The sequence below is a fragment of the Acartia tonsa genome, chromosome 1, assembly GCF_053477335.1.
Source record: "Acartia tonsa isolate MP-2025a chromosome 1, ASM5347733v1, whole genome shotgun sequence".
Lineage (NCBI taxonomy): Eukaryota > Metazoa > Arthropoda > Copepoda > Calanoida > Acartiidae > Acartia > Acartia tonsa.
Window position 1 is genome coordinate 56,265,211 of NC_137260.1, and position 27,069 is coordinate 56,292,279.

General features: G+C 31.1%; 3 protein-coding genes across 3 annotated transcripts in view; all 3 read left to right on the forward strand.

Moving 5' to 3' along the window:
- Nucleotides 1-27,069, forward strand: part of Dbp45A (putative ATP-dependent RNA helicase Dbp45A) — a 184,145-nt gene that overhangs the window by 11,766 nt on the left and 145,310 nt on the right. The window lies entirely within an intron of this gene.
- Nucleotides 9,850-15,703, forward strand: LOC145313286 (uncharacterized). Its single transcript, XM_080152652.1, has 7 exons — nucleotides 9,850-9,976; nucleotides 12,273-12,432; nucleotides 13,070-13,211; nucleotides 14,046-14,207; nucleotides 14,712-14,784; nucleotides 15,167-15,204; nucleotides 15,512-15,703. Exons 1-6 carry the CDS (start codon nucleotides 9,918-9,920, stop codon nucleotides 15,186-15,188), a joined length of 618 nt encoding a protein of 205 aa, XP_080008778.1. The 5' UTR covers nucleotides 9,850-9,917; the 3' UTR covers nucleotides 15,189-15,204; nucleotides 15,512-15,703.
- LOC145324399 (uncharacterized) lies at nucleotides 20,933-26,048 on the forward strand. The gene is made up of 3 exons (XM_080166994.1): nucleotides 20,933-21,650; nucleotides 22,425-22,506; nucleotides 24,462-26,048. Exons 1-3 carry the CDS (start codon nucleotides 21,089-21,091, stop codon nucleotides 24,541-24,543), a joined length of 726 nt encoding a protein of 241 aa, XP_080023120.1. The 5' UTR covers nucleotides 20,933-21,088; the 3' UTR covers nucleotides 24,544-26,048.

Sequence of the window (27,069 nt, forward strand, 5' to 3'; positions counted from 1 at the left end):
AAGTGCTTCGCCCGCCACTGTCTGTTACATGTACAATGAAGAAAGCGTAGCATATTTATAATCGTTATCATGCAGTCTGTAGGACCATTTCAAACATATTGATCTTTAAAAGATCAATATGCTATCCTATTTATCGGATTTTTGGAATAATGATTCCCAGGACAACAAGATATAATGCTATTAGCGAAGCATTTCTATATAATCAAGTCTTAAAACAGTATCCAGTATTTAGGCAATTTGGTAAAGAATTAAAAAAAACTATGGATTTGGTGATCCTAGTTTAAAAAGAATTGGAAATATTATTTAACTATTACAGTTAGATACACGATTATTCACTGTGTATTGGTAAAGCTAATAAACCTATAATTGAAAAGTTAGATACACAATGGTCTATTGTGTAGTGGTAATACTCATTAATCTGTAGCTAATAAGTTAGATACACTAAGGTTTACTGTGTATTGGGGATGCTAATGAATCTGTATATAATTAGTTAGATACACGATAGATTACTGTATATTCGTAACGCTAATGGCCTGTAATTAATTAGTTAGATACACGATAGATTACTATGTAGTGGTGATGCTAATTAACCTGTAATTAATAAGTTAGATAAAAACGGTCTATTGTGTTTAGGTAATGTTAATAAACATGAAGCTAATAAGTTAGATACACTATGGTATACTGTGCATTGGTAATGTAACTTTACAGTTAGATGCACAAATATTACAATGCTTATGTACCTGTATAGTTAGATACACTATGGTTTACAGTGTACTGGAATAAATAATATACCTTTGATTAATAGTATTAATAGTTGTCATGGAGAGACTAAAGATGAAAACATGTAAACACAATTCATCTCTCTTTATAACAGAGATATAGAAATAGGAAAATATGTTTGTTTGTTTTTGTCTTGGTTGATTTAGTTTTTTTTATATTGGAGTAATGATTCGATTGATAGAATTACTGTATAGTCAAACTGTATTATAAACGGATATAAATAAATCTGTTCATAAAAAATCTGTCTTTAACTCTGTCCTGGTGGAGGAATTGCCTTTGTTGCAAATAAAGATCTCGTGGACGTAAAAAATTTAGCCAGTTCAGGTATAGTGCCTTGACAATCACGATGGTGTGCCAATGCCTTTATCTATCTAATTATATTAGCAGATTGCTGATTCAAAATAATGGGAGGCAATCAAGTTCATATATTCATATAGCTACATTTATGAAAAACTGTGGACCTAGCATCTAAGGCCTTGTATTATATTGCCTACAGGAGGTATTTTACAGACGCATGGACGCATTACGCCGCAGTTCCGAACGCGGTGAATGGACCAAGGTGTTTGCTGAGAGGACTCAATCCCAAGACAGCATCTCGCCCCCAGGTAAGGTCTCTGTATTAGAGGGATCAAAAGCGGGCAGACAAATAGCAAAACCTTCCGGGTACCTATGTAAAGCCTCCTTAAAAAGAAGAACTCAATCAGTTCAGTAGTTACATATATCTAACAGATCTATAGTATAGATGTTGTATATACAGACAACTACCTCCCTTCATTTTTCAAAGACCTCTTTCGTCTGCTTCTAAATTATTTTCTGCTACTTGGCTGTGTTAATATAAGCGACTTCATTGGTTGATTTTCAATGACCAAACAGGAAGGTTGCACAAGACGGTTGCGATGGGGATATACAGTTGTTTAACCCTTCTCTCTCTAGTGTTTTACTCTAATATATATCTTAAGCTTCAGACAAAAATAAACCTTATTACTTTTAGGTTTAGACATCTGAAAAATTCAAGTTATTATCCCTAAATCTCTGTTTTATGATTTTTATATTAAAACTCTGTTGAAAACAAGACCACTATATTCCAAAATTAATGATATAAGAGGATATTTTGTATTCAACTTAATTCAAATTAATGAACAAAGTACATAATTGATTGGTTGGTTCTTGAGTCTTTGAATGGTTTGATTCCATATTTAAAAAAAATAAGAATCTTGAGAATACCCTGAAGTTTTTTGAAAGCCAATTTTTTAAGGTTGCTGAGGATAATTAGCATAATTTCAAGATACTTGTACGTCATACAATAAAAATGACCAATGACAGGCCAGTATACATTTTACCATTGGTCAATATAAATGTATATTGGCTTATAATTGGTCATTTGTATTGAATGACGTCATTTTTTATAAAAGCCTTTTCACTCATTGTATAATTAGGATAAAGCTTGCTTTTTAAATATACAAAATCAACGACTAATCTGTAATAGATAGGGCTACATTCAAAGCTTTTATGATTTTTATTCCAATTGAAAATTATTATTAAAATAAGTAAATCCTCCAAAATCCAAAGTTAATGGAAGTTAGTAAAAAAAATCTGCCATCTACCTGACATTTTATATCATCTTTTATTCTCTTAATTTCTCTCTTTTATATTAGCTTTCTTTAATTTTATATCTATTTCTCTTAGAAAGTATTATCAAAATTATGGATGTCTGTCCGTCTAACATAACAAATTTTTGTTCTTTTAATTATCTCTTTACTAATAATTATTTTTTTTGACATTTATTTATTTTTTAATTCATTTTTTTCAAATTTAATGAAAATTTGATTGTAATTACATGGATGACCACTTTTTTGCTTCCGTTTTTTTTATTTCTAAATGTTACAATTCTGTTTAATTATAAGCTTTACTTTTATGGATATTATCATCCTTGCTTATAAATTTTTTTCTTTCTTTTTTTCTCTCCCGCAAATACTATATCTATCTACCTATCTTTATTTCTAGCTATAATCATTACTAGCATAAACCAGAATACAAATTCTAGAAACTTAACTTAAGACAAGGACGATTAGATTTATTACAGAGAAGCTTTTGCTTTAAATAACACAATACAATATTTTATTGGCATTTATAATTGTGTGTACTTTGTAAGCTTCTATAAAATTTATTAAAAACGGACATTATACAAAATTTCCGCATCATAAAAAAATTAAAAAGAGATCAACGGACGTGGCATTGGTTGGAAGATGATTCACACAAAAAAATCGGCCGTCTAACTATAATAGCAGCTAATTAAATCATATTTACTCTATAGGACGGATAAAAAGACAGACAAACGGGAGGAAGAATAGACTGGTATACTAAGAGAGTAATAGAGTAGCGTCACTACAAAATTATGCGCATAAAAAAAACACGATTTCAAGTATATTACTTTAAGGTTGTTGAAGTTCTAAAGAGTGTTGGAATAGTTATTTCTTTCATCGTATTATAAACGGCTTTCCGCGGATATAGAATGTACAATCATAAGAATAAAACCAGTTTTTTAGCCCCGAAGAGCCGAAGGCACGGGCTAATGAAACTGGTTTTAATCTTATGATTGTACATTTTTATATTCGTAGAAAGCCGGATATAATACGATGCTAGACATAGTTTTTTCGTATGGATGAGAACCGGTTCCTATCCACCAAATTTGAATGAATACGAGAATAGTTATTTCTCGTATCGTATTATAAACGGCTTTCCGCGGATATAGAATGTACAATTATAAGATTAAAACTAGTTTAGTTATTTATAGTAGAATAGAAATAGTACCTTTATTTAGAGTAGATACTCCATCAAGAAATCTTGGAAAATATTTGGCCGTATTTAAAGAATATGTCCCAAGGTATCTTGCACCAAAAATTGCACCTCTCCGAAACTCAATTTAAAAACCGATTATTTATTTGCACCTATTCTAAATAATGCCATTCTATTAGGTGCACACACTTTTACACACACAAACGCGCACTTACACACAAACACACACCACACGCCCACACATACTTACAGTATGAACAAAAAAATATCAAGAGTAGTAATTTGCAACTATTCTAAAATATGCTTTTTATAAGCGAGGCTATTCTTTAACTAGGGGGTGTAAGTACTTAAGAGTAGAAACTCTATAATCGTTACCAAAAATCCGTATGACAATTTAAAACATGTTGTTATTTTTTATTTTTGACTAAATTTGTTTGTATCATATAATTATCTTATTTATTTGATTATTTTAACAACTATTATTTTAACAAGGTGTAATATTTTAAGCAAAGCATCTCGATAATCAAGTCCCAAAATGTAAGTATATCCTTAAACATAATCATGTTTTAAAGTTACTTACAATTTTGGTATACCCTGAAATTAATATTCTGCTTATAATATTTTGTCACACGACAAGTGTTTGTTCTACAAACGTTTGATTTCAGAATTGTTTCAGAACAAATGGATTTTGTCATTCTTGTTAACTTGGCGGACACAGAATTACACACATTATCTTTGATTAATATTATTATATTATAAAATTTTATACTATCAAATAAATAAATATATTATAAAATCCAATATTTTATATTCAGAAAATGTCCCAAAACTGAAAGAATTTCTTTCATGGTGTCATACTGTACTTACAGTACATACCCATGCACAGGACACCATGGTAAAGGATTCTTATCACCTCTATCTTATTACCTTCAGAGATGCATACCATCTCTTTAAGTGTCTTCTTTTGGGAATAGTCCCTTTCGTAACATCGCACCATAAGGGGCGATTCGTCGTATTTTTAAAATGGCTTTTTATAGATTATTTTAGGTTAGATTAAGTTCTTATACCCCTTCTTTTTTCATTGACTAACTCACTCATTCATCCCTTCCATAGACGTTCAATGTTAGTGGAAAAGGGGTGTTTACCCCCCTATATACCTTTGAAACCCCTTAATAGTTTCAAAATTCATTAGATTAACCATTTCAAACCTTCAAAAACCATTCATTTTATAAATAAAAAGCATATACGTCCCTAATCCACCGCAAAATTTTGCCAAAACTTCTTCCCTTTTTGGTTTTTATTAGTTTATCCAGTATGGCTTCGAAACCGATTTATATCCGCTGGATTAGAACCGGTTCTCATCCATACGAAAAAACTATGTCTAGCATCGTATTATATCAAGTTTTCTACGTATATAAAAATTTACCATCATAAGATTAAAATTATAAAACCTTCAGCATCTCGGGGCTAAAACACTGATTTTAATCTTATAATTGTAGATTTTATATCCGCGGAAAGGTGTTTATAATAACTATTACTTAACTTACTCTAACGTTAACTAATTTACCCTTCATGGTCTTATCCCTCGAAATCCCTGGCTACTAATAAAGATTTTCCAGCATTTTGTACAATTGAAATTAATATTATAAAAATGTAAATCAAATTAAAACATTGCATGAATATATTATTTCATAAAATTAGACAAAATTTTATAATTAACTACTCTATTTTTAGACTGTTTTATTATTAATAGAAATTTTATTAGTATTTTACATGTTCAAATAATAAAAATACATAATTAATACATCAAAAACTTATGAAATTGTTAATAAAATAGCAAAAAAACTGTTCAAAAATAGACCAAACCTGTAAAATAAACATTAATGAACAAAAATAAATATTATTTATGCCATTAATGAGCAATATCCACCAAAACGTCAGAAAAGCACATAAACAACCCCCTCGCTTGTAATGGGATAAAAGTCGGCTATAGTGTTATTAATTGTCTTTTTGTGTTTGTTTTGTTAGGTTAAGTAGATACTTGATAACCTGCAGGTTTTAAGCGTCTTTATCTTTACCTAATCATACCTCTAAAAGAGAAATATAAGAATAGAATATATATAAAAGAAATGACGTCATATAATACAAATGACCAATGATAGGCCATTATACATTGTAATTGACAATTTTTAAAATGTATACTGACCTATTATTGGTCATTTGTATTATATGACGTCATCTTTATTATGCACTATAAGCTGCTTCGAAATATAACATTTTGTTAGGCTTTTAGTTTTCTCTATATAGATGTATGGGGGGGGGGGGTTATATGTACCCCAATTTAAATTTGAAGGATTGTACCCATTAATGTTTGTATGTTGCAAGATTAATGATTTCTATTTTTGTCTCCATACATCAAAGTATAAATGCAGTATTAAAAGGTAAGCAGCATAGGCGTTTACAAGGGGGATTTTTTGGGGGGTCACCCCCCCCCCTCCCTCCCCTAACTTACTATCTGAAATTAAGAAAAAAGAGATTAGAAGGTGGGTGGTATAAAGTAGTGTATTTTTAATTATGTAACTCCACACTCTTGTTAATGACAAAACCAATCCAATAATATTCGAGGAGTTTAGAATTGATATCAGGTAGGTTTTATGCTATATTGCAGAGGGATTTGTCACACCTCTGAGAGTCTGTTAAATACCCCACCCTTTATTATGGTAGTCTTTAAAAATTGACTATCCCCAATCTCATCCCTTTGTTTAAGGCCTCTCTTGTAAAATATCGTTCATACAAAATTGCAGTGCACGCCACTAAAAGTGATATGGTTGTTTTGTTGTCTTTTTGGACTGACATTGATGTATAGTTGGAAATAAAGTTGTCCCACTCTTCTATTTAAAATCATATATTTTACTCCGTGGGTTTTTACGCGCGAAGCAACTCTACACACATGTTTGTTGGCGGTTCTGCTGAGGAATATAGGTAGATTTACTGAAATTTATCGAGGGGCTATAGCACTTACACATCCCGCAAATTGCCAAATAATGGATTTTTGGCAAACTGTTTTTATCGTTTTTCTTCTGTCATAAAAACATCTCAAACTGACATTTACACATTCGTACTTTTCAATTACTAGAGGTTACGCCCCTAGCATCTAGGGACTCCATTTTAGAAGGGATATGGATTGGTAGAAAAATAGCCTAAAATCATACCCAGACTTTTTTTTAATAAAGATTATTAGCTTAGAACCATCCTATGACCTATAAGAAGCTTCACTGTAAAGGAGGACCATATCGGTTTAGCAGTTAGCAAGATCCTTCGCTATAGACAAAAAAAATCTTACTACTTTATATAATAGGATATTCCTAGATACATCCAACGATGGAAAATATACTTTCAGAAAACTAAGGAACTGGATAAAGAAGATTCTAATAGGAAATGGTAAATATTATGCTGAATAAATAAAAACAGTTACAAACATAAAAAAAAGATATTTTGCGTCTGCGGTTGCAGTAGGTTATGGATGCTTGTTGGATATTGTTTTTAAAAGGCCAGTGGTTAAAAATAACTGTAGATAGTCATGCTTATTAAGTGGTTAAGGCCAGGATTTTTTTTTACAAAAGTTTCATTCACAAAAATAGATTTTACAGTTTATTTTTACAGTAAGACAACAATAATCACAAGATTCCAAAGCAGCGGCCAATAAGTTATTTTTGCCGTAACAGCAGCCAGCCGCCAGAGCCAGCTGCAAAAAAATTATTGGTAATTTTACCTTTGTCTGAAAAATTAGCCATATGACGTCATAAAAATGAGTAATTATCCATCTCTTTTTTAGGGGTTTTCTTTCCCACTTCTCCGTTCATCTCACTCATTTTTATGACGTCACATGGCTAATTTTTTAGACACTTTGTAGAGTTACATTTATTGTTGTTTAAAGCAAGGAGGTAGGAAACAATGCTGGTTTTATCAATGTACAACCTCTCTTCACCCCCTTCTTAAAGGCATAGCTTCAAGCACAGATTATGTTGTGATAATGCACGAACCGGCCATTGTCCTGACCTATTCACCGGGTTAAAGGTAACAACGTGTACGTAAGTACGTACAGTGAACATAGATTGATATAATCTACGCTATGCATAATGCATAGTGTTTTTGCGTTCCCGTGAAAATGTGACAACATTTATTGTCTTTTCAGCTTTTGCAACAGGTTATGAAAGTACAAAACAATGCATAAAAATTATGTAAATATGTGTAATAATATTATTTTTGTATACTTATCTATGTGTGTCATTAGTTTCTAGTTGCTCTCTGTATTCGGACAAGCTAAAGACTTAAATTTAAAGCTAGAATAGCATTAAACCATCCCGAGACGTATTTGAAGATTTCCTAAAATAGAGAAATCCATCGGTTCAGTGGTTAGGGAGATGGCAAACAAAAAAAACAAGTATTAAACATGATAAAAAAAAATATGACAATAATCTAACCATTAGAATCACGCACAAAAAATAGCAGCAGTAGGTGCCATTTTCTAAAACACAGACTTGAACTTGACACCCAAACCAGGCATTCTACCTATACGCTATTGCCGCAATTTTTGCAGCAACAAATAAACATCATTCTATTCTTGTTCTAATGAAGCGTGACGACCGTTGACTGATGACGTCATTAACTTCTTGTTTTAACCTACAAGTTCTAATTTTGGGTTGATGCCAGGGATATCATACGGTGATACAATTAATCTTCCAAAAAGTTTTTTAGTGCGAAACTCTGTTTTTAGTATCTAAGTTTAATTCTGAAAACAAATTGGTTGTTAATTTAACCATTATTGTCCTCTCCCTCCCTGAAAAATGAATATAAAAAAACTTGAACCAGTTGTTAATCACAACTATTTTTAAACTCTAGAAAGTGTAAAAATAGATAAAATCATATAAATAGATGGTAATAATGAAAACCTAGCGCATTTTAGGCTTGACTTTTGGTTGAGACGGATGTTGGATTCATGTAAAAATGTAATTTATGCCATAGAATTTGATAGAATTGTGAAATTCGCCTTGCAAATTTGTAGAGATCAATGTCAAGTATTAATTTTGAATGTAATATAAGTTATGTATAATCCGTTTCTTATAATAATAACCAAATATTTATTCTGTGATTTAGTATTAGGTATTTTTAGATTAGGTTTATCTATCTATAAATTATGGGTTTTTTGCATTTATATTACATAAATTGTATCAAAAATTGAAGGAGACATTTTGCAAAATCTATGCAAAATTATATTTTAACAAGGATTACAACATCCATATAAGCGAAGAGTACTGTTTAAGAACATACTTACATTTTAAGGACTTGATTCGCTTGTAATATTGTACTTTTTTGTAATAGAAATCAGTACTCCAAGAATCAGATCAATCGGATTATTATATCAAATAAAAAAACGTTGTTAAAAAGTTAAAAATCAACATGTTTAAAATGGACTTACGGACGTTCTGGTAACGATTTTAGAGTTGCTAAGCTTTCTAACCCGTAGCTAATTACTCGATAGGACAATTCTAACATGCCTAAATAACGAAAAAGGCTATCAGTTACAGACGCTTTTAAGAATGCAATAGATATAATAATAGATGTTTATTTTTTTAACAAGTTGAAATTAATACAATCAAAATAATATAATTTTTCTTTTTTGTAAAAATAGCCTCAAGAAAAGTAGATTTTCTTTCAGTTTTTTTTGACATTTGAAACAACAGTTTTTTTTGAATTTTGTCTGATAATATAAAAATTTATATAAATATTTTGTCGCTGAAAAAAAACGCCATATTCATTTTATTTATTTTCATTTTAGTGCGCAACGTCTCTATAGATGTTATTTTTTTCTTGCTTTATGATTAATTAATTCACTAAATTACAAACTATTAAAGCTACTCTATAAATGTCCGTCTGTTCGTCCGTATGTTACATTTAAAGTGTATAATCTTATTTGTTATATTTTGTTATATTTTTCCCACTCACTGTATAATTTTATTGGTTCTTTTTTGTATTTTTTAACAACTTCATATCTATGAATGTATGTAGTGATTATCAAATTGATTATAGAATTTATAGAATCATTATAAAGTTTGCTTATTATGACAAGAGAAAAATTGTCGTTAATTTAGGTTGCAATGTCCCCTCGTAGTTAATGGTCGGGCCGTTTATGCACTAGGAGGGAAGGGATGAGGTAAAGGAGGGGGATGGGGCAATCGTTATTTTAGCCCTCTACAGAGTTCACTTTATTATAGAACATGAAAATCTGGTCTGGTGTACGATCCAAGTAATAATAAATCCATTATATTTTTAGAAAAGAAATGACTGGAGAAGAATTAATACATTTATTCATAAAACTAGTCTGTTTTGCTAACCTTAGGTAATTAATTTTTTACTAGTGACTAGGACCCTAGAGGAATCTATGGGCACCTGAGAAGGGGTGGGGTCTAACTTTGATCAACTAATTTTTTTCAATTTTTGATTTAAAAAGAAAAATTTTAAAAAGATTTGGGGGCAATGGGCGAACCCCTACCCCTTCCTTTTTAAAATTTTGGGTGGGAGGGCAATTTTTTTTCTACGGGCCGGAGGGTAGTGGTAAACTCCCCCACAAAAGTTATAAACCTTTCCAGGACTTATGAAAAGCCAACCTATAAAGGAGAAGCATGTCGGTTCAGCGGTTACCGAGATCCATCGGTAAAGACACACACACATATTGTTACTTTTATATTGACTAGCGGCTTATTATGCATATATGATAGATCAAGTAATTTGAGGAAATTGTCTCAAATTGCATTATATGTAGTTTAATTTTTTGCCGCTAGAAGTCTCATTTAATAAAGGTTTAATATAATATAGACAATAAAAACTGTACAAAATGATGTTTGAAAAATGTAAATTATCAAGATATATCATTCAAATTTAAACAGTAAAACTTTTGTTTTAATTTTTAAATATTTTAAAGCAAGTAGTACTTTATGTCTTAAATAGTCGTTCTGTTTATTGCTTCTTCGTTTAAAAGTTACAGATTGTTTATTACATAAATATCGCAAGTCTAAATTCTTGCACATAACAAATTTCTATATGCGCTGTATATTACAGCGTATCTATTGACTCGAATTTAATCAAAGCCTTCACGAAATTATAGCTCAAATAATTGGCTCAAATAATTGGCTAGAAGCGTAGCCGTTAATATCCAATTAAATCTCAATTTTAATCAAATTACCAATTTACCAAATACTTGACTTAATACTACCATCCTATGATATAAAGTAAAGGTTTTACTGACTGAAGCTTAAGATTTCAATAATTACTGAATCATTTGAGTTTTACAGTTTAGGGAAGTTTCACTTAAGTCCCTGGATGGTTTCAGGCTATTTTTAATCTTCAAATACAGAGCCTCTAGGTGCTAGGAGCGCAGCCACTAGTATTATATTAAGTAGTAAACTTTTTTGTCTGTAGCGAAGGATCTTGCTAACCGCTGAACCGATATGGTTCTCCTTTACAACGAAGCTTCTTATAAGACCAGGGAAGTTTATAAATATTTTGGTGGAGGTATTTACCAAATTATACATTTTTTTGTTTTTATTTTATCTTTGAGTGAGGTATTTTTCCTTTTTTGGAGGGGGTTGGGGGGGTTGGAGGGGTTGGGTGTGTCATACCCCCCTAAGAAAATAGCTTAAAACCATCAAAGGACCAGTAGGTATATTCCCTGAAGAGTAGAGCCCAATCGGTTCAATGGTTACAGACAGACAGACAGCGTTGTACTTTGTATTATAGATAAAATATTCGTTATTTTCTTATATACTTTTGTTTTAATGATAACAATTACTGCATGCTAGGGTAAATTTTATTTGGATAAAAAAATAAATAAAAGTAAATTTTTTTATGTGCCATTTCTTTAAAAATCAAAAGCCTAACTATTTTAGTAATAAATTTATAGTATAGATCTATAACCAGACAACTACCTGGATCCCCCTGTCAAGAACCTTTTTCGTCTGCTAGCAAATTGTTTTCTGCTACTTGGCTGTGTTAATATTCCCGACACTATTGATTGATTTTCAAAGACCCATTTGAATTGGCACAAGCTCCTTGGGATGGGGACATGCAGTTATTTAACACCCCTTCCCCCTCTAGTGTTGTACTCTAATATTATAGTAGCTCAACTAGTCTAAGAATTAAATAGGGCAGTTCTGCAAAGTCTATATGTCTGTCCGACACGACTATCACAAACAAATTAAAAATACAATTTGATTTAAATTTCAATAGTAGCGAAGCTACTCAATAAGTTTTCGTTTCTTTTTTCAATATATTTTGCTTTTAATTGTAAACAGCATCGCTTCTATTTGATTTAATTGTCATTTTTCTATTTATACAACATGATACATATTTTGCTGCGCAACTTTTGGACAATAATAGCCAGGAATCTAAAGGGATAAGACAATAGTCAAAAAATTTATTTATATCCAAATAAAGATACACAAAAAGAGACCTTCTTTAGGTTGAAATTAGAGGTTGAAAAGTTTGAACGCTCAACTTAATGAATCAACCCTTCAAAATTCACTAAAGTCCCTAAAGATTGTTATGTCAACAAATAAGAAAACGTTATTAAACTTTGGGGACTAGTGTAATTAACAGCCCATTGTCCCGTCTTTCTCTGATAATAGCTTTGTTTTTAGTCTGAGTGCAATTTTACCAGGAATGTTGGCCCCCAAGACAAGATATCACAATAATCTACAAAATTATGGGAGCTATGAAGCTACCATCACCAACAAGGTCGGGGAGGAAACATCAACTTTTAGTATGAACTGGACAGATTTACTCAATGAAACATCAAAGGTTTGTTTTTCTCAGGGATGTAAAGGGATAAGCCAATGGCCGATAAATTGATGTATATCCCCAATGATGATACACAAAATTACCACTTCTGTAGATGAAAATTAGTGGTTTAAACGTTTGAACAATCAACTTAATTAACAAAGGAATCAAATTTCACTAAAGTCCCCCAAGTTGTTAAGTCTACGAATAGGAAAACGTTATCATATAACTTTGGAAACTAGGGTAATAAGCAGCCCATTGTCCCCTCTCTCTGGTTTTTCTAAACAAGGACAATAATTCTGATCAAATTAAAACTTTAATGATTGAAATAATTTATAATTATTAAGAAGCTACAAATTATTTTTCATTAAAACCTAATTTTGTAAATAAACCTCTCAATTTGAACAAAAACAGTAATAAATAAGATGTGAATCTATAAAAAAAAAAAGTAAGTTAAAGTTACCTCTAGACTAACAATAAAACAAACCATAGATGGATTTTTATAAATTTCTATCAGGGTCATTCAAGAGGGGGGGGGGGGGAGGGGTGATTACCACCCCTCCCCTCCCCCACCAAAAATAAAATTTTTATTTCCCCCCCCAAAAAAAAAAAATTTAAAAAGTTTGTACGTCCTTGATTTGTATATTTAATATTTCAGTTGAGTACATTGTTGGCTTACAGGATAAGAGAAGATTCTGATCATAAGTTGTATCCTATAAAGCGTACTGGCACCAAAGCAAGAAAACCCAACAGAAAAGAGCTTATCGTGACTAAAGATGATTATGTTCCAGATACAACAGGTATACATTTTTTTCTAGTACTGGTACTTTATAACTAGGTTGTATCTTGGGAGGGAGGGGATAATACCACTTTAATTAGTTTACAAAATTTCTTTTCATAAAATTTTCTGGGGGAATCAATGATGACCCAAGATATATCATCAAACTTAGCTGAACATGGAAAAATCCATAGATAAAAATAAACAGTCACAAATCATTGCATTCATCAATCAGTTTTTTCATCTCCTAAGTACACTAATAACAACATACTTTGTTGTGTACCCATCCTCTTGAGGTTATCTATAATACAAAGTAGAACGATGTCTGTCTGTCTGTCTGTCTGTCCGTCCGTCTGTCTGTCTGTCCGTCCGTCCGTCCCTTAGGATCTCGGTAACCACTGATCCGATCGGATTCTACTCTTCAGGGAATATACCTCCTGGTCCTGTGGTGGTTTTATGCTATTTTCTTGGGGGGTGGGACACCCCCAACCCCCCCAAAAACAAAAAATCCCCCCCATTTTTTTTTTGTAGAAGATTTCCTTGGTCCTTTTACGTATTTCGCAAAAAAAAATTTTATCACCTCTTGGGGCAAAGCCCCTAGAGGCTAGGAGCGAAGCCGCTAGTTAGCTATAAGTGACTAAGGATTAATAAAATTATGATAATTATTTTGAGTGCTTTCCCTCAAATTGCTTATCAAGCACTGACAAATCTCACCTTATTTTTTAAATTTAACATGACCTATGTAAATTAATAAAACAAACTAACAAAAAACAAACCCTACCGTTTATTTCAAAGAGGGGGAGGGGAGTTCTTGTGCTCGACCAGGCATTTTGAGGGAAACCATTTTATTTTACAGAAAGCATGGATGAAGTTATAAATCTATCAACAGCGTTTGCTGGAGGAGACTATACCAGCATTGAATATGATCCTGAATATTACAATGATTATTATGACTATAACCCTGAGGATTACAATAATCTGGATCCACAGCATCTTCAACAGCTTCAACCTGATGATGGTAAGATGGTTATCATGGCTTAAAAAGTAGCGCAACCGCTCATCGACAAGGAGGTGATAGGTTCGAATCTCGTCTTCACACTGTGTCACAACTAAAGACGTTAAGTAAAGTTCCTACTGTTTCAAAGTCAGGTGTGTGACAAAGGTCGTGCAATCAGAGGGTTTGGATGTTTATAGGGCGAATAAAGAAAATTTTAATTTCTTTTCCTCTCTGACATTGAGTACATTTATAAATTTTTCAGGATTATCTTATTTTTAATGGAAAGGCAACAACCATATCATTTTGATTTAGTATCCTTAAGACTGTATATGTTAATATCAAAATTAAAAATTCTATTGTGAAGTCTTGCCATTGTGCTATCATAATTCCACCATAATTGACAAAAAAAACTGAACAGGACCAATATAATGCTCCCAGGATACAAAAAGTACAAATCGCTCACTATGAGAAATGTTTAAATTTAGGAGCGTTGATTTTTAAAATTTATTTATTCATTTTATTTAGGAATAGATACAAAGTTAACCAACTCCTTAATCTATCTAATACAAAAAGAGAGATTACAAAGTAAACTAAGAAGGTAATGTATATATCTTATTGTATTAATATAGACAATTGTCCCCGGATAGGAAAATAAAAATTGCATGATTTATTTCTGTTTTGTTGGCTAAATATAATAATACATTGTTTTTTTTACTAAATAATATTTCTTTAAAATTTTTTGTTTACTTTTTTTGTAATGTAATTTATATCTAATTGATATTATAGATAAAAATTAATATTCAAGGCACTAATTATATAGCTATTCAATTATATTTTAAAAAGAGCTATAATTAAGTGATTAATTCTATGAGTTTATGATTTATAATTATATTATTAACATACATTATTTTCTAATATCCCTAAATTATTAATCAACTGTTGAAACTGTTCATTTAACTAACTATTATAATTGTATTTAGATTAAAGACAACGACTGATTGAATAAAGCAATTAATAGGTCAGTTTATTTATTATTAAAGAGAAGCTTTTCTATAACTATGGTCTGATTTATGTGCTGGGAAAGCTAGGCCATTGACATATACAGACTTTGAAAAAAAACATTTAATTGTATTGAAATTTTGTGGCGATGATTTCCCAAATATGTCCCATCCTTGTTAAAAGCAAAATTTTTATAAATGAAGGTGGTCCGTCTGTAACGAATAGCTCTTATCGTCAATCTAAATGTGTTAGAATTGCCCTTTAAATTCAAAACTTGTTGAATATCAAAGTGAGTTTACTCTTTATTTATAACATTCTTATTTTAGATTTTCTGTACCTAATAAGAACAAAAAGACAGACTGTAAAGAAGCTACTCAAAACCAAAGTCACTAAATGATCAACTTATAAATTTCCAATGCTTTTGCTACTTATTTTTTAATTAAAAGTTTAATTGATAATGATATCTCAATATTCAAAAGTCATTTTATAGAAATAATAAATATATGCATATTTCCAAATTTAATTTTTCTTGTCAGGAATGCATTTGTTTGATTTGGACTTTAAATGCTTTTAGTTTTAACCAGGGGTGGATTCTTTAAAAAGTTTTTGGCTCACTGCCTCACTAAAATCAACGAGGCTCGCTAAAAATTAGGTGGAAATAATTTTGCCTCACTGCGAGCCTCACTGATTTTAGTGAGGCTGTGAGCCAAAAAAGTTTTTAAGACTTCACCTCAGGGCTCATACAACCTTGCACCAGCCACATGAAACCCGCAAAGATATTGACGTTTCATAGCTTTAAAATGGAACCTCGTAAAAGTGTCGAACTATTGTGGTAGGGTGAAGCGGTTCAACCCTACAAAGCAAGTTCGATTAAAAGAGCCCCTAGCCTTAAGGATTCTATCAATAAAGTACTACAAGTAGTTACTGTTTGAAAGTTATATTTGAACTGAATATATACAACAAGTTAATAGCTTTATATACAAACAAATTACAATAATGGGTTAGGTAGAAAATGGCTAGAATTGTGTTAAGGAGGGGATTAACGTCTGGGTGTTATCTGTAGTCTCGGAGCATAGCATGCTCTAGGAAAGGCCAATCTGTCTGTCCGACTACCACACTATGACGTCAGAAAAAAAATAACAATTAACCAATGAGAAGCCAGTATTCACTGTAATTGACCAATGGTAAAATATATAGTGATCTCTCATTGGTTAATTTTAATTTTTTCTGACGTCATAGTCAGACACTTTTACTGGGTTCTTTAAAATGAGCTACATGTCTAAATTTGTTCCTATAGCCTAGCTAGAAATAAAACAATCAAAATGAATAGGATCTGTGTGTCTGTCTATCTTTCCTCTCGTAAAACGCTAAACCAATATGGTTCTCCTTTACAGTGTAGCTTCTCATGGGTCCTGAGCAGGTTTATAACTGTTTTTAGGGAGGGTACCACCATCCTCACAAGAGAAATATTCCCTAGAAAAATGAAATTGAAAATGAGCAGAAAGCGACTACCCGCCAACCCAACCCCCCCTTTCCATCAATTGCCCTTAAAGGCCTCTAGGGGCGTATCCGCTAAAAAAAAATAGGGAGAAGATACCAAATATAAACCATTATAAATCCATATAATTTCCATATAGGATTTCCCTAATTTAGAGAATGTACAGTACCTTTCAATTCAAGGTTATTTGCAAAACATTATTTTTAATAAAATATTTATAATTACATTCAAAATATAATTTCTTAGTAATGCAAAAATACCAAGTACAGAATATTAAAGTAGGAGTGAAAAAATCAAGCCAATTAAGGCTTTAAAATTAGTGATGGGATCCCTTCATTGAGTTCAATTTTACAAACTTTTCCCAGTCTTGTAATTAGTACAGAAGAAATACATGTTTAAAATGGACGTACGGACATTCTGGTAATTATTATAGAGTTGGTACACTTTCTAAATCGTACCTAACTACTACAGAAATCACCATGCAAAGTTTGAAATCGATAGGACAATTCTAACATGCCTAAATTAACGAAAAAAGCTATCCGTTCCGGACGGACCGACCAACCCTAATTATAGAAAAGCTTTCCTTTAAAAAAAACTATAAACATATTTAACATTTTATTATTTATTTAATGGGAGGGAATTCCAAACCATCAAATTCTTTATTTGCTTAAATTGGTCAAATTTAAATGATCAAAAAATTAAAAATTTATCGTTTCATAAATAATAACCATTTGTTTCGTCATTGTTTAAATTTGTTGTTGGCCTTTTTATTGCAATGAAGAAGGCATCCGGTCTTTTATAGAACAGCATGGCTGTGGCTGCGGTTTGTAAAAGTTTTAGGCGCTTTTCTTAGCAAGGAAGTAGTGAAACATAAAAAAATGTGATGCTATAAAACCATAGGCGTTCTGAAGGGAAAGGTAACCAACCCCTTGCAAAATTTACCCCCTGTTAATGAATTTACACCCTCCTCGTAAATCTCACACACCCTCAATTGTGGTCTAGGGAAGTGTTAAAAATTTTAATGGGGGGGGGGGGGGGGCGGGAGTACCAAAATTTAAGGGTGCTTAAGAAGGATATAAAAATATCAGAAAATCCCAAAACCTTTATAAAAAAGATGTCTTTTGTATTAGACTGACTGACCAGGTAAATTTGACACTTTATTACTATTTTTGAAAAAAGTGTATCGTCATAAAAAAAAATTTGCACTCCATCTTTAAAAGCAGCCGAGAAAATCACATTACCCCGTAACATTACTTACTGGTGAACGGATAGATAGACAAAGTGAATTATGGAGTTGCTCCTAAAAATCTGCAGTAGTTTTAAGCTATCTAAGAGAAAAGTGGGATACATTGAAGGATAAACCAAAAGCTTCCAATTTTGTTAGATATCTTTTCTTTCAAATAAGCGAGAATATGGGCTGTTCAAAATCTAAAAAAAATAAATTTTCCTTGTTTTAATAAATTTGTTTAATTATTGATCAAGTTTGCGTAGCTACGCTTTTGTTTGTTTCTATATTAAATATCACATACAGGACACTGTAAAAGACTTCTCCTAATTTGTTATTGTTTTTGTCTAAAAACTAAATAACTTTTTAATTTCTCAAAATTGTATCAAATAAGAAGTAGATTTCTATCTATCTCTATTTGCATAGAAAGAACTGATCAAGTTGTACTTTTGCAGTAAATCTTTATACAGTTATCTCCACGTTTTTAAAAGCAAAGCTTTTCTATAATTAAAAGCGAAGCTTTTCTATAATTAGGGTCGGTCCGTCCGTACGTCCGTCCGTAACGGATAGCTTTTTTCGTTAATTTAGACATGTTAGAATTGTCCTATCGATTTCAAATTTTGCATGGTGATTCCTTTAGTAGTTAGGTACGATTTAGAAAGCGTAGCAACTCTATAATCATTACCAAAATGTTCGTACGTCCATTTTAAACATGTTGATTTTTTTACTTTTTTAAATAGTTTTTTTTCGTTAATTTAGGCATGTTAGAATTGTCCTATCGATTTCAAATTTTGCATGGTGATTCCTGTAATAGTTAGGTACGAGTTAGAAAGCGTAGTAACTCTATAATCATTACCAGAATGTCCGTACGTCCATTTTAAAAATGTTGATTTTTTTACATTTTTAACAACAAATTTGTATGTGACCTAATTATTTGATTGGTCTGATTTTTGGTATACTGATTCCTGGGACAACAAAGTACAATATTATAAGCGAAGCAACTCTATAATCAAGTCCTAGTAATGTAAGTATGTCCATAATCATTATCCTGTATCAAGCAGTTTTTCAGCAAATTTACTTACAATTTTGCTTTTACTCTTATACATTCGCATTCTGATTATTCAGTTCTGACATTACACAAGTGTTAATGTCCGTTTGTCCTACCGTTTCAGAGCTTCGCTTTTATGGATGTTGTCATCCTTGTTTATCTTTAATTGATTGGGTAGTTCAACCCTCAAAGAGAAAATTATTTTAAGAGAATATTTCTCTTAATTTTTTTTTAGTTTTGCCCCTAGAGGATAGTAACATTTATGTGGTGTACTTTTTTTTTATTGTAATCAAAATTTGTAAGAAAAAAATACTTGTTTACAGTGTTTTATTTGATAAATTAATGAAAAAAGCCGTTAAGACAAAATCAATCATCATAAAACTGTTTTATTTACTCTTGCGGTGTCCTTCTAACAAATAATTAATTTTGAAAATTGTCAGCTACTGAACTACCCTACAGTTTATATTGTCCCAAAAAAATATAGCTTTTCAATCGATATAAATAGATTCAAAAGATATTTACCCCAGCATTAAGATGTTGTTCTAATTATAAAATGTGATCAGTTTTATTTATTAGTACTTGTTTAATAACCTCTAGTCAGACTTATAATCACTTGATAACAAATAAATTCTAAAACATTATTAGTTTTGCCCTTTGCGAGGTTATTTACAAAGATTTTAAAATATAGGTTAATATGATATAGTAATTTGAATAAAAGGGAGGAGAAGGTTGCGCTAAAAATCCGTAGAGGTGTGAGTTTTAAGGCTTAAAAATAGTAATAGAACGGTAATAATCACTAAATATGTGTATTACTTATTGAAAAGAACTATTTTTTTTAAAGTTAACTAAAATTTCTATCGTTCTTCCACTGTTTTTAACTTAAAACTCACAACCTTTACAGATTTATAGCGCAAACTACTCCTCCCTTTATCTATTCTGGCACTTTTGCTCATAGACTAGAAATTCCAACCTACCAGGAGAATGGTATGTTTTCTATAGGGGCCATCTGAAATAAATAGGATACTGTTTGACTTTCCATATTTGTATTCCACACCAATCATCATCACTACGCTGCCGCTCATTTTACCCCAGCACCCGATACTTTAATATAATCAAGACTTTTCCTGTCAAATATCAAAGAATTTTTTTTTACAAATATTTAGGGGGGGGGGTAGATAAATCCCTCCCAGTATTTTTAGGGAAACCCTATGACATCCCCAACTCGGAGGTAATTTTACCATGACAGTCAGACTACCTTTTAGCAGTTTTTTGGTTATTTTTAAATTTTTTCTTATTTTTCCATATCTCTGATGTATATAGTCCGATTTTCCAAATTTTTTAAGTTAAGGATATAAAAATTAAATTTCCTGTCGTTTTAGGAATACAACCATTATGGTCAGACTGCCTTTTAGCAGGTTTTTTAGCTATTTTTATATGTTTTACATATTTCCCCAAATCTTTGGAGTTTTTGGTCCAATTTTAAAACTTTTTGGGATATCAGTATAAAAATAATTTTTCCCATTGCTATGAGCATCTTTTATGTAATTTACTTTGACAGTCATCATTATACAAAATATGTGTAAGTTTTCTCCAATAGATCTATTCTTGATTTTAATAAATACACTTAAAATCTACTTGTACGTATTCCAATCCATATTTTTTTGTGCTTCGCTACTTATGTATGTTGACATCCTTGTTATTATTCTAAATTATTTCATATATTACTATTAATTATAACATAATTAACATGATAAAAGAAAAATGTATATATTTCATTTTCCTTGACCTTTGCAAAGCCTTTGATGTTGTATACATATGAAAATCAGTAGCAATTGAAAAAATAACATCTTTGATATTTTTCAATCTATGATAAGAAATTCGTTAGGTTTTATAGTTTTGTGTCATAATATCATGATTGCATTCAAGGAAAGCGTGCCCCCAGGTTTAATAGCTTTGGACACTTTATGATTGAAACATTTGGAAATTTTAAATTTGACTGATGGTTCTTAGAATTTCTGTTTCGTCATTAATAATATGAACACAGCCTCTGATTATTAAACCATTACTTTTAGTATACAACAAACAATCGTGACAGAAACACACAAACTTAAGAAACTAAATAAAGCACAAAAATGGGAGGATATGAACAGACTTGTACTTTAGTTCTGTGTGTTGTTTTACCTTTCGCAATGCCCCGTACAATTTTACCCAATATGCTGCCCTATGACGGACAATTTAATAGTCAAAAAACAGATTTTAGTTTAGACAATAAAGTATCTAATGAAATAGATAACAATGAGCTAATTATTGGTTCTGATGATAAACTTTTATATAATGATAACATTGAAAGTGACAATGACAATTCTATTGTCGAAAAACTTTTTTCAACCAACGACCAAGTAACAGAAAATGCCAATTTACCAACGGAACAGCCAGTCATAACTGAGAAACAACGCCAAGTTTTAGCCAAAGAAATTGAACAGAATGGCAAAGATTTTGCAGCCATACTTGACGATGGTAGCCCTGTCATAGATGCTACTCAACATATTGATACTAAAGAAAGTGCCAGAGCTGAAACCAAGGAAATTATTAGTCAATCTGAAATTTTCCCTGATGAATCACGGAGGAGGGATTACATGTTTCTGGCGATAGAGAACATCTTGAATCAATCCAAGAGATCAGATTCTGTCATAGGTGAGATTCAATTTTGTAATTTTATCATTATAAGATAATAGGATTATGCTAGGCCCCCCCAAAAATACTTTTTCACTTAGAGTTTGATATTTTAAACAAGGATGACAACATCCATAAAAGCGAAGCACTGAAACGGTAGGACAAACGGACATTAACACTTGTATAGTGTTAGAACTTAATTATCATAATATAAATTTATAAGAGTCAAAGCAAAATTGTAAGTAAACTTGTTGAAAAACTGCTTGATACAGGAAAATTTTTATGGACATACTTACATTTTTAGGACTTGATTATAGAGTTGCTTCGCTTAATACATTATACTTTGTTGTCCCAGGAATCAATATACCAAAAATCAGATCAATCCGATGATTAGATCACATAAAAATTTGTTGTTAAAAAAGTAAAAAAAAATCAACATGTTTAAAATGGACGTACGGACATTTTGGTAATGATTATAGAGTTGCTACGCTTTCTAAATAGTACCTAATTACTAAAGAAATCACCATGCAGAATTTGAAATCAATAGGATAATTCTAACATGCCTAAATTAACGGAAAAAGCTATCCGTTACGGACGGACGGACCGACCCTAATTATAGAAAAGCTTCGCTTTTAAAAATAGCACATGAAGAAAAAAGTATTGGGTCTTAAACATTTTGATCAGTCACAAAGAATCAACAACTTTTAGAGATTAATACTTTATTTTACAAATTTTTCCTTCTGTATAGTAATACTCATCTATCTAGAAACCCAGATAATTTTTTTTATTATTTAGACTTAGATGCCAAGCTATCCTTAGTACTTCTTGAAATTTTGAAGATTCAAGATGAAACCAGAGTTCTGCTCAGAAAGAAAAGGTAATAGTTATTTCTCGCATCGTATTATAAACGGCTTTCCGCAGATATAGAATGTAGAATTATGAGATTAAAACTAGTTTTTTTAGCCCGTGCCTTCGGCATCTCGGGGCTAAAAAATCTGGTTTTAATCTTATGATTGTACATTTTTATATTTGTAGAAAGCTGTATATAATACGATGCTAGACATAGTTTTTTCGTATGGATGAGAACCGGTTCCTATCCACCGGATTCGAATGAATACGAGAAATTATATTATACCTGATCATTGCTTTTTCAATTCTTCAATAATTTTTCGATTTTCATTGTTTAACAAAATTAGTTTTCAAAAATAAATATGCCATTTTGACAGTCATATAAACCCACAGGAATTGTTTCCTAAATCTTATAATTAAACAATATAAAAATTGATGAAAAATTGTCGAGTGTGTACCTCTGCCATAGCTCCGTGGCTTAAACGCCTCTCGTCCCGCTACAAGTGTATTACGAACCCCCTGCAGACAAGGGGGGGGGAGGGGGAGTTTTGACACATTTGCATAAACCTGGTACCTAGGCTTTATCTTTGGACTGAGAGGATAAGTTATTAAACTGTTTTTAAAGTATTTTAGAATGAGGGGTCAAAAATATACTTTGCCACATTTAGAACAAGACTGCAGGGCCCAAATTTTAATTAGGCCCCCAAGTTAGTTTTTTTGGGGATTTTAAAAATTATTTTTATAGTAGATTGGGTAATTTTTACAAAAGCGGAAGCATTTTTGATTTTAATTGCTTTTTTCTTCCTTTCTTTTCATTTGTACACTCTACTATGCCCTTGATTGGGTATAAAATAAAAAATATTTATGAAAGTAAAATACATTGGTTTAAGAATATCGTTCAGCTATATAATCTGCATTTTTGTTAACGAAACAACCAGGACGGGTAAATAAAAGGAATTTTGGACAATTTCTTCATTGCATAATTTTATCGTCTTTTCCCTGTAAAACATTTTTGGGGTTTAAAAAATACAAGAATATTCGTTACGTGTATCCGCACCATTTTATATGGTTTCTGGATAGATAACTTTGTACATTTTTTCCCCCAATTTATTCTATTTTCCTTAATGTAAAAATATAGAGAAAAAACGGAAACAATTAATTCATATGGTCTTATGATTAGTCATATTATTATAACTATAATTGGCCATTAAACTTTTTTTCATTATGTTAATTTTCTCTATTGAATTCATTTTTTAAGAAAAAATATTATTTGCATTTAACAGAGTACATTGTTTTTGTATGCTATGCATATAAAGTGAATTACTAAAATGCTTCCATAAGCAACAATTTAACCACAAAATAAATAATCGATCGGCTGGGGTAAAAATTAACCAATCCACTATAAAAAATGATTTTTAAAATCCCAAAAAAAACTTACTTTGGGGCCTAATTTAAATTTAGGCTCTGCAGTCTTATTCTAAATGTGGCGAAGTATATTTTTGACCCCCCATTCAAAAATACTTTAAAAACAGTTTAAAGATAAAATCGTGAATTTCACGAAGCTTTAAGATTTTTTGGATAGACCTCCAGGTTCTGGAGCTGCAGGCCTCCAGGTGGTCTCTGTACTACAGGTAAAAATGAAAAAAAAAATTAAGTTACAGGTCAACTTATAAAACAAAATATGCATCTTTTTTAATATTATTTACATATTTGATTTATAAGTTAATTTGTAACTTTTAAAAATATTTTTTTCCTTTTTACCTGTACAGAGACCACCTGGAGGCCTGCAGCTCCGGAACCAGGAGGTCTACCCAAAAAATCTTAAAACTTCGTGAAATTCATCATATAAGAATGATTTTATCTTTAATAACCTATCCTCTCAGTCCAAAGATAAAGCCTAGGTACCAGGTTTACGCAAATGTTTCAAAACTTCCCCCTTTCCCCTTTACAGCAGCCAAAAAATATCTAATTATTTGTGTTTAGATCTGGAATGACTCGACAAGGCCAGCAAGGTTCCAGAAGCAAACCATCAAGTGGACTCTTTCCTTTCCCAAGAACTGGCTGAAACTTGCATGCACAGGCGGACGGGCGGCGCAGGTTAATGCAAGAGTGGCTGCGCTATCAAAGGAAGGTATTTTTGAAAAAAAGAGAAGATTTCTAACGACATTAATAAAATATTATTGGATTGAATTAATAATTTTTTAGTTGAAGTAAAAGTGATTAATGACAACGGCATTGTTCTTAAACTTTTGTCGGCTACTGCATAAGGATTATTGCACCTTGAGAACAACTATTTTGATTTTATCGTTTCCGCCTTTTATTTAACTAGTGTCGCAAAGATAGTGTTGTCTAGTCTTGCATCGAAATCAATTAATACCCGCGGGAACCAGTTACATCGTTTTTTGACAATTTTACCCGTATATTAAAATAAAAATGATAAGATTAATACCAGTTTTATTAGCCCGGGCCTTTAGTCCCTCGAATCTAACAAAACTGGTTTTAATCTTATGATTATCATTTTGATATCCGCGGAAAGCTGTCTTTAATACGATGAAAGAAATAACTATTCTTAAACTACCATACACTTTAAAAATATAGACAATGTAAGTTTTTCTCAAGGTGCAATTTCCTTGTTTTTTTTACAATTTAATAATAACCAAAGGTAACCGTTTTAAATAGCTTTTGAGTACATTTAATGTTTAATAAATAACAAATAAGTCATATTTGAATTTGTACTTATGTTTATACATTTCTTCTGCAATATTTAGAAGTTTTTTATTGTGATTATACAAGTAATATTTTTATATAAAATTTAATTTTTGCAAATGTAACAAATTTAAAAGTACAATGTTGCCCTAAGTGCTTATAAAATATGTGACAACGATATTTTGAGTTTTACCAAAAAATACTTTTTAAAATTGGCATGTGAAATCCATCAGGATTCTAAATTTTCCTTTTAAATCTCATGAACTAAATATAATTTATTGAAATGAGCCATTTTAAAATTTTTAATTAATTACACCCTTTTAACTTATTAATCTTCGTTTGAATGTTTTTTTTTTAATATGGTAAACACTCGAAATTGATTTTCCTAGCATTTGCTTAAGCTTTTCTTAGTCATTGCTTCTCAGGGTCAGCTGAATTTGAGTTGCCAATTGTGTGCACAGTTTCCTCGGTGTTTCCTCATCCTTTATCAATATTTACTACTAGCTAAAAAACTTCAAACTTCCAAAAAAATGTATAATGTATAAATCTTTTATACATTCAAAATTTTAATTTTTAAAATTAATTTTTTTTTTTAAGTTTGAAGCTTTTTTAAATATTGAGATAGGATGAGGAAACACCGAGGAAACTATGTACACAATCGGCAACTCAAATTCAGTTGACCCTATTCAGTTTTGTGTGTGTAAAGTGCTTAACAAAAATGTGATTTATATCTGTGATAAGTAGCATTTTGTAAAGAGACATTTTAATTTATTAAACATCAAACTGTAGCCTTACTATTTTATAATATTTGAAAATTCACCATATAGTGAAAATATTTGGTTTTAATAAACTTTTTATTTCTTTTGTTCTTTGTTTTACTTAAGTTTGCTTTATTACATTTAAGAAATAACTCAAATATTTAGTGTATAGAGTAAGCAGTAAGGCTTTTTAGTCTGTAGCTGAAGATTTCCATAACTGAACCAATTCAGGAATAAGGTATAACCAACAAGCAAAATAAATCTAAAATAATATTTTGGGGGCAAATGGAGAGGTCCTTAATTTTACGATGTGTTGCCCCCCAACGACAGCTGAAAAACACGTATAGGTTTCGTGATTTTCTTCCGAATTAATTTCGTTATTGGTATGAGCTGGAACCAATTGAGTTCTCCCTTACATTTTTGACAAGTCTTGGGTTTGTTTAAGCTATTTTTCGGCTTTTCCTATCATTTCGAATGCAGAGCTCCTAGGTGCTAGGGTTTTTTTTAGGGGGGGAAGGAATAATTTACCCCTAAACCTCTTAAAAACTCCATAAACTTAAGCTTTGGCTTTAAGTATGAGGTCAATTTTACACATTTCAGTCAATAAATTTAAAGAAGCTTAACTATCACTCACTAAAATACCCCCTTCCCACCCAAAATAAAAAAGCTTGGGCCTTCCTGAAAAGTATCATCCTGAAGACGATTTTAATTACAGACAGACTGACACACCATAGTTACAAGACAAAATAATCAATAAAAAATAATAAATTAAATTAAGGATACTGTTTATTGAAATTATTATTCATAACGAGAACCTTTTCTTAATAATAATATTTAGATGTTACAATGTTTTTATCAAACAAAAGGTGACCATTAGAACCTCTCGCACACTCATTTAATGCAAGCAACTTTCATAAACCCTAGGAATTTTTATTTACGTTTCCATGGACAATTAAAATAAAACTAGAAGTCATGATAGAAACTAATATAAAAACAAATAGTCTATCTCCAGAATTGAATAGATTTTTTTCTTTAGTAATACTCGGGTATAAGTCAAATTAAGTTAATTGCATTAAAGCTAGTGATAGAGCTACTCTATAGCCAACCTTGAGAGAAAGAGAAAGGGA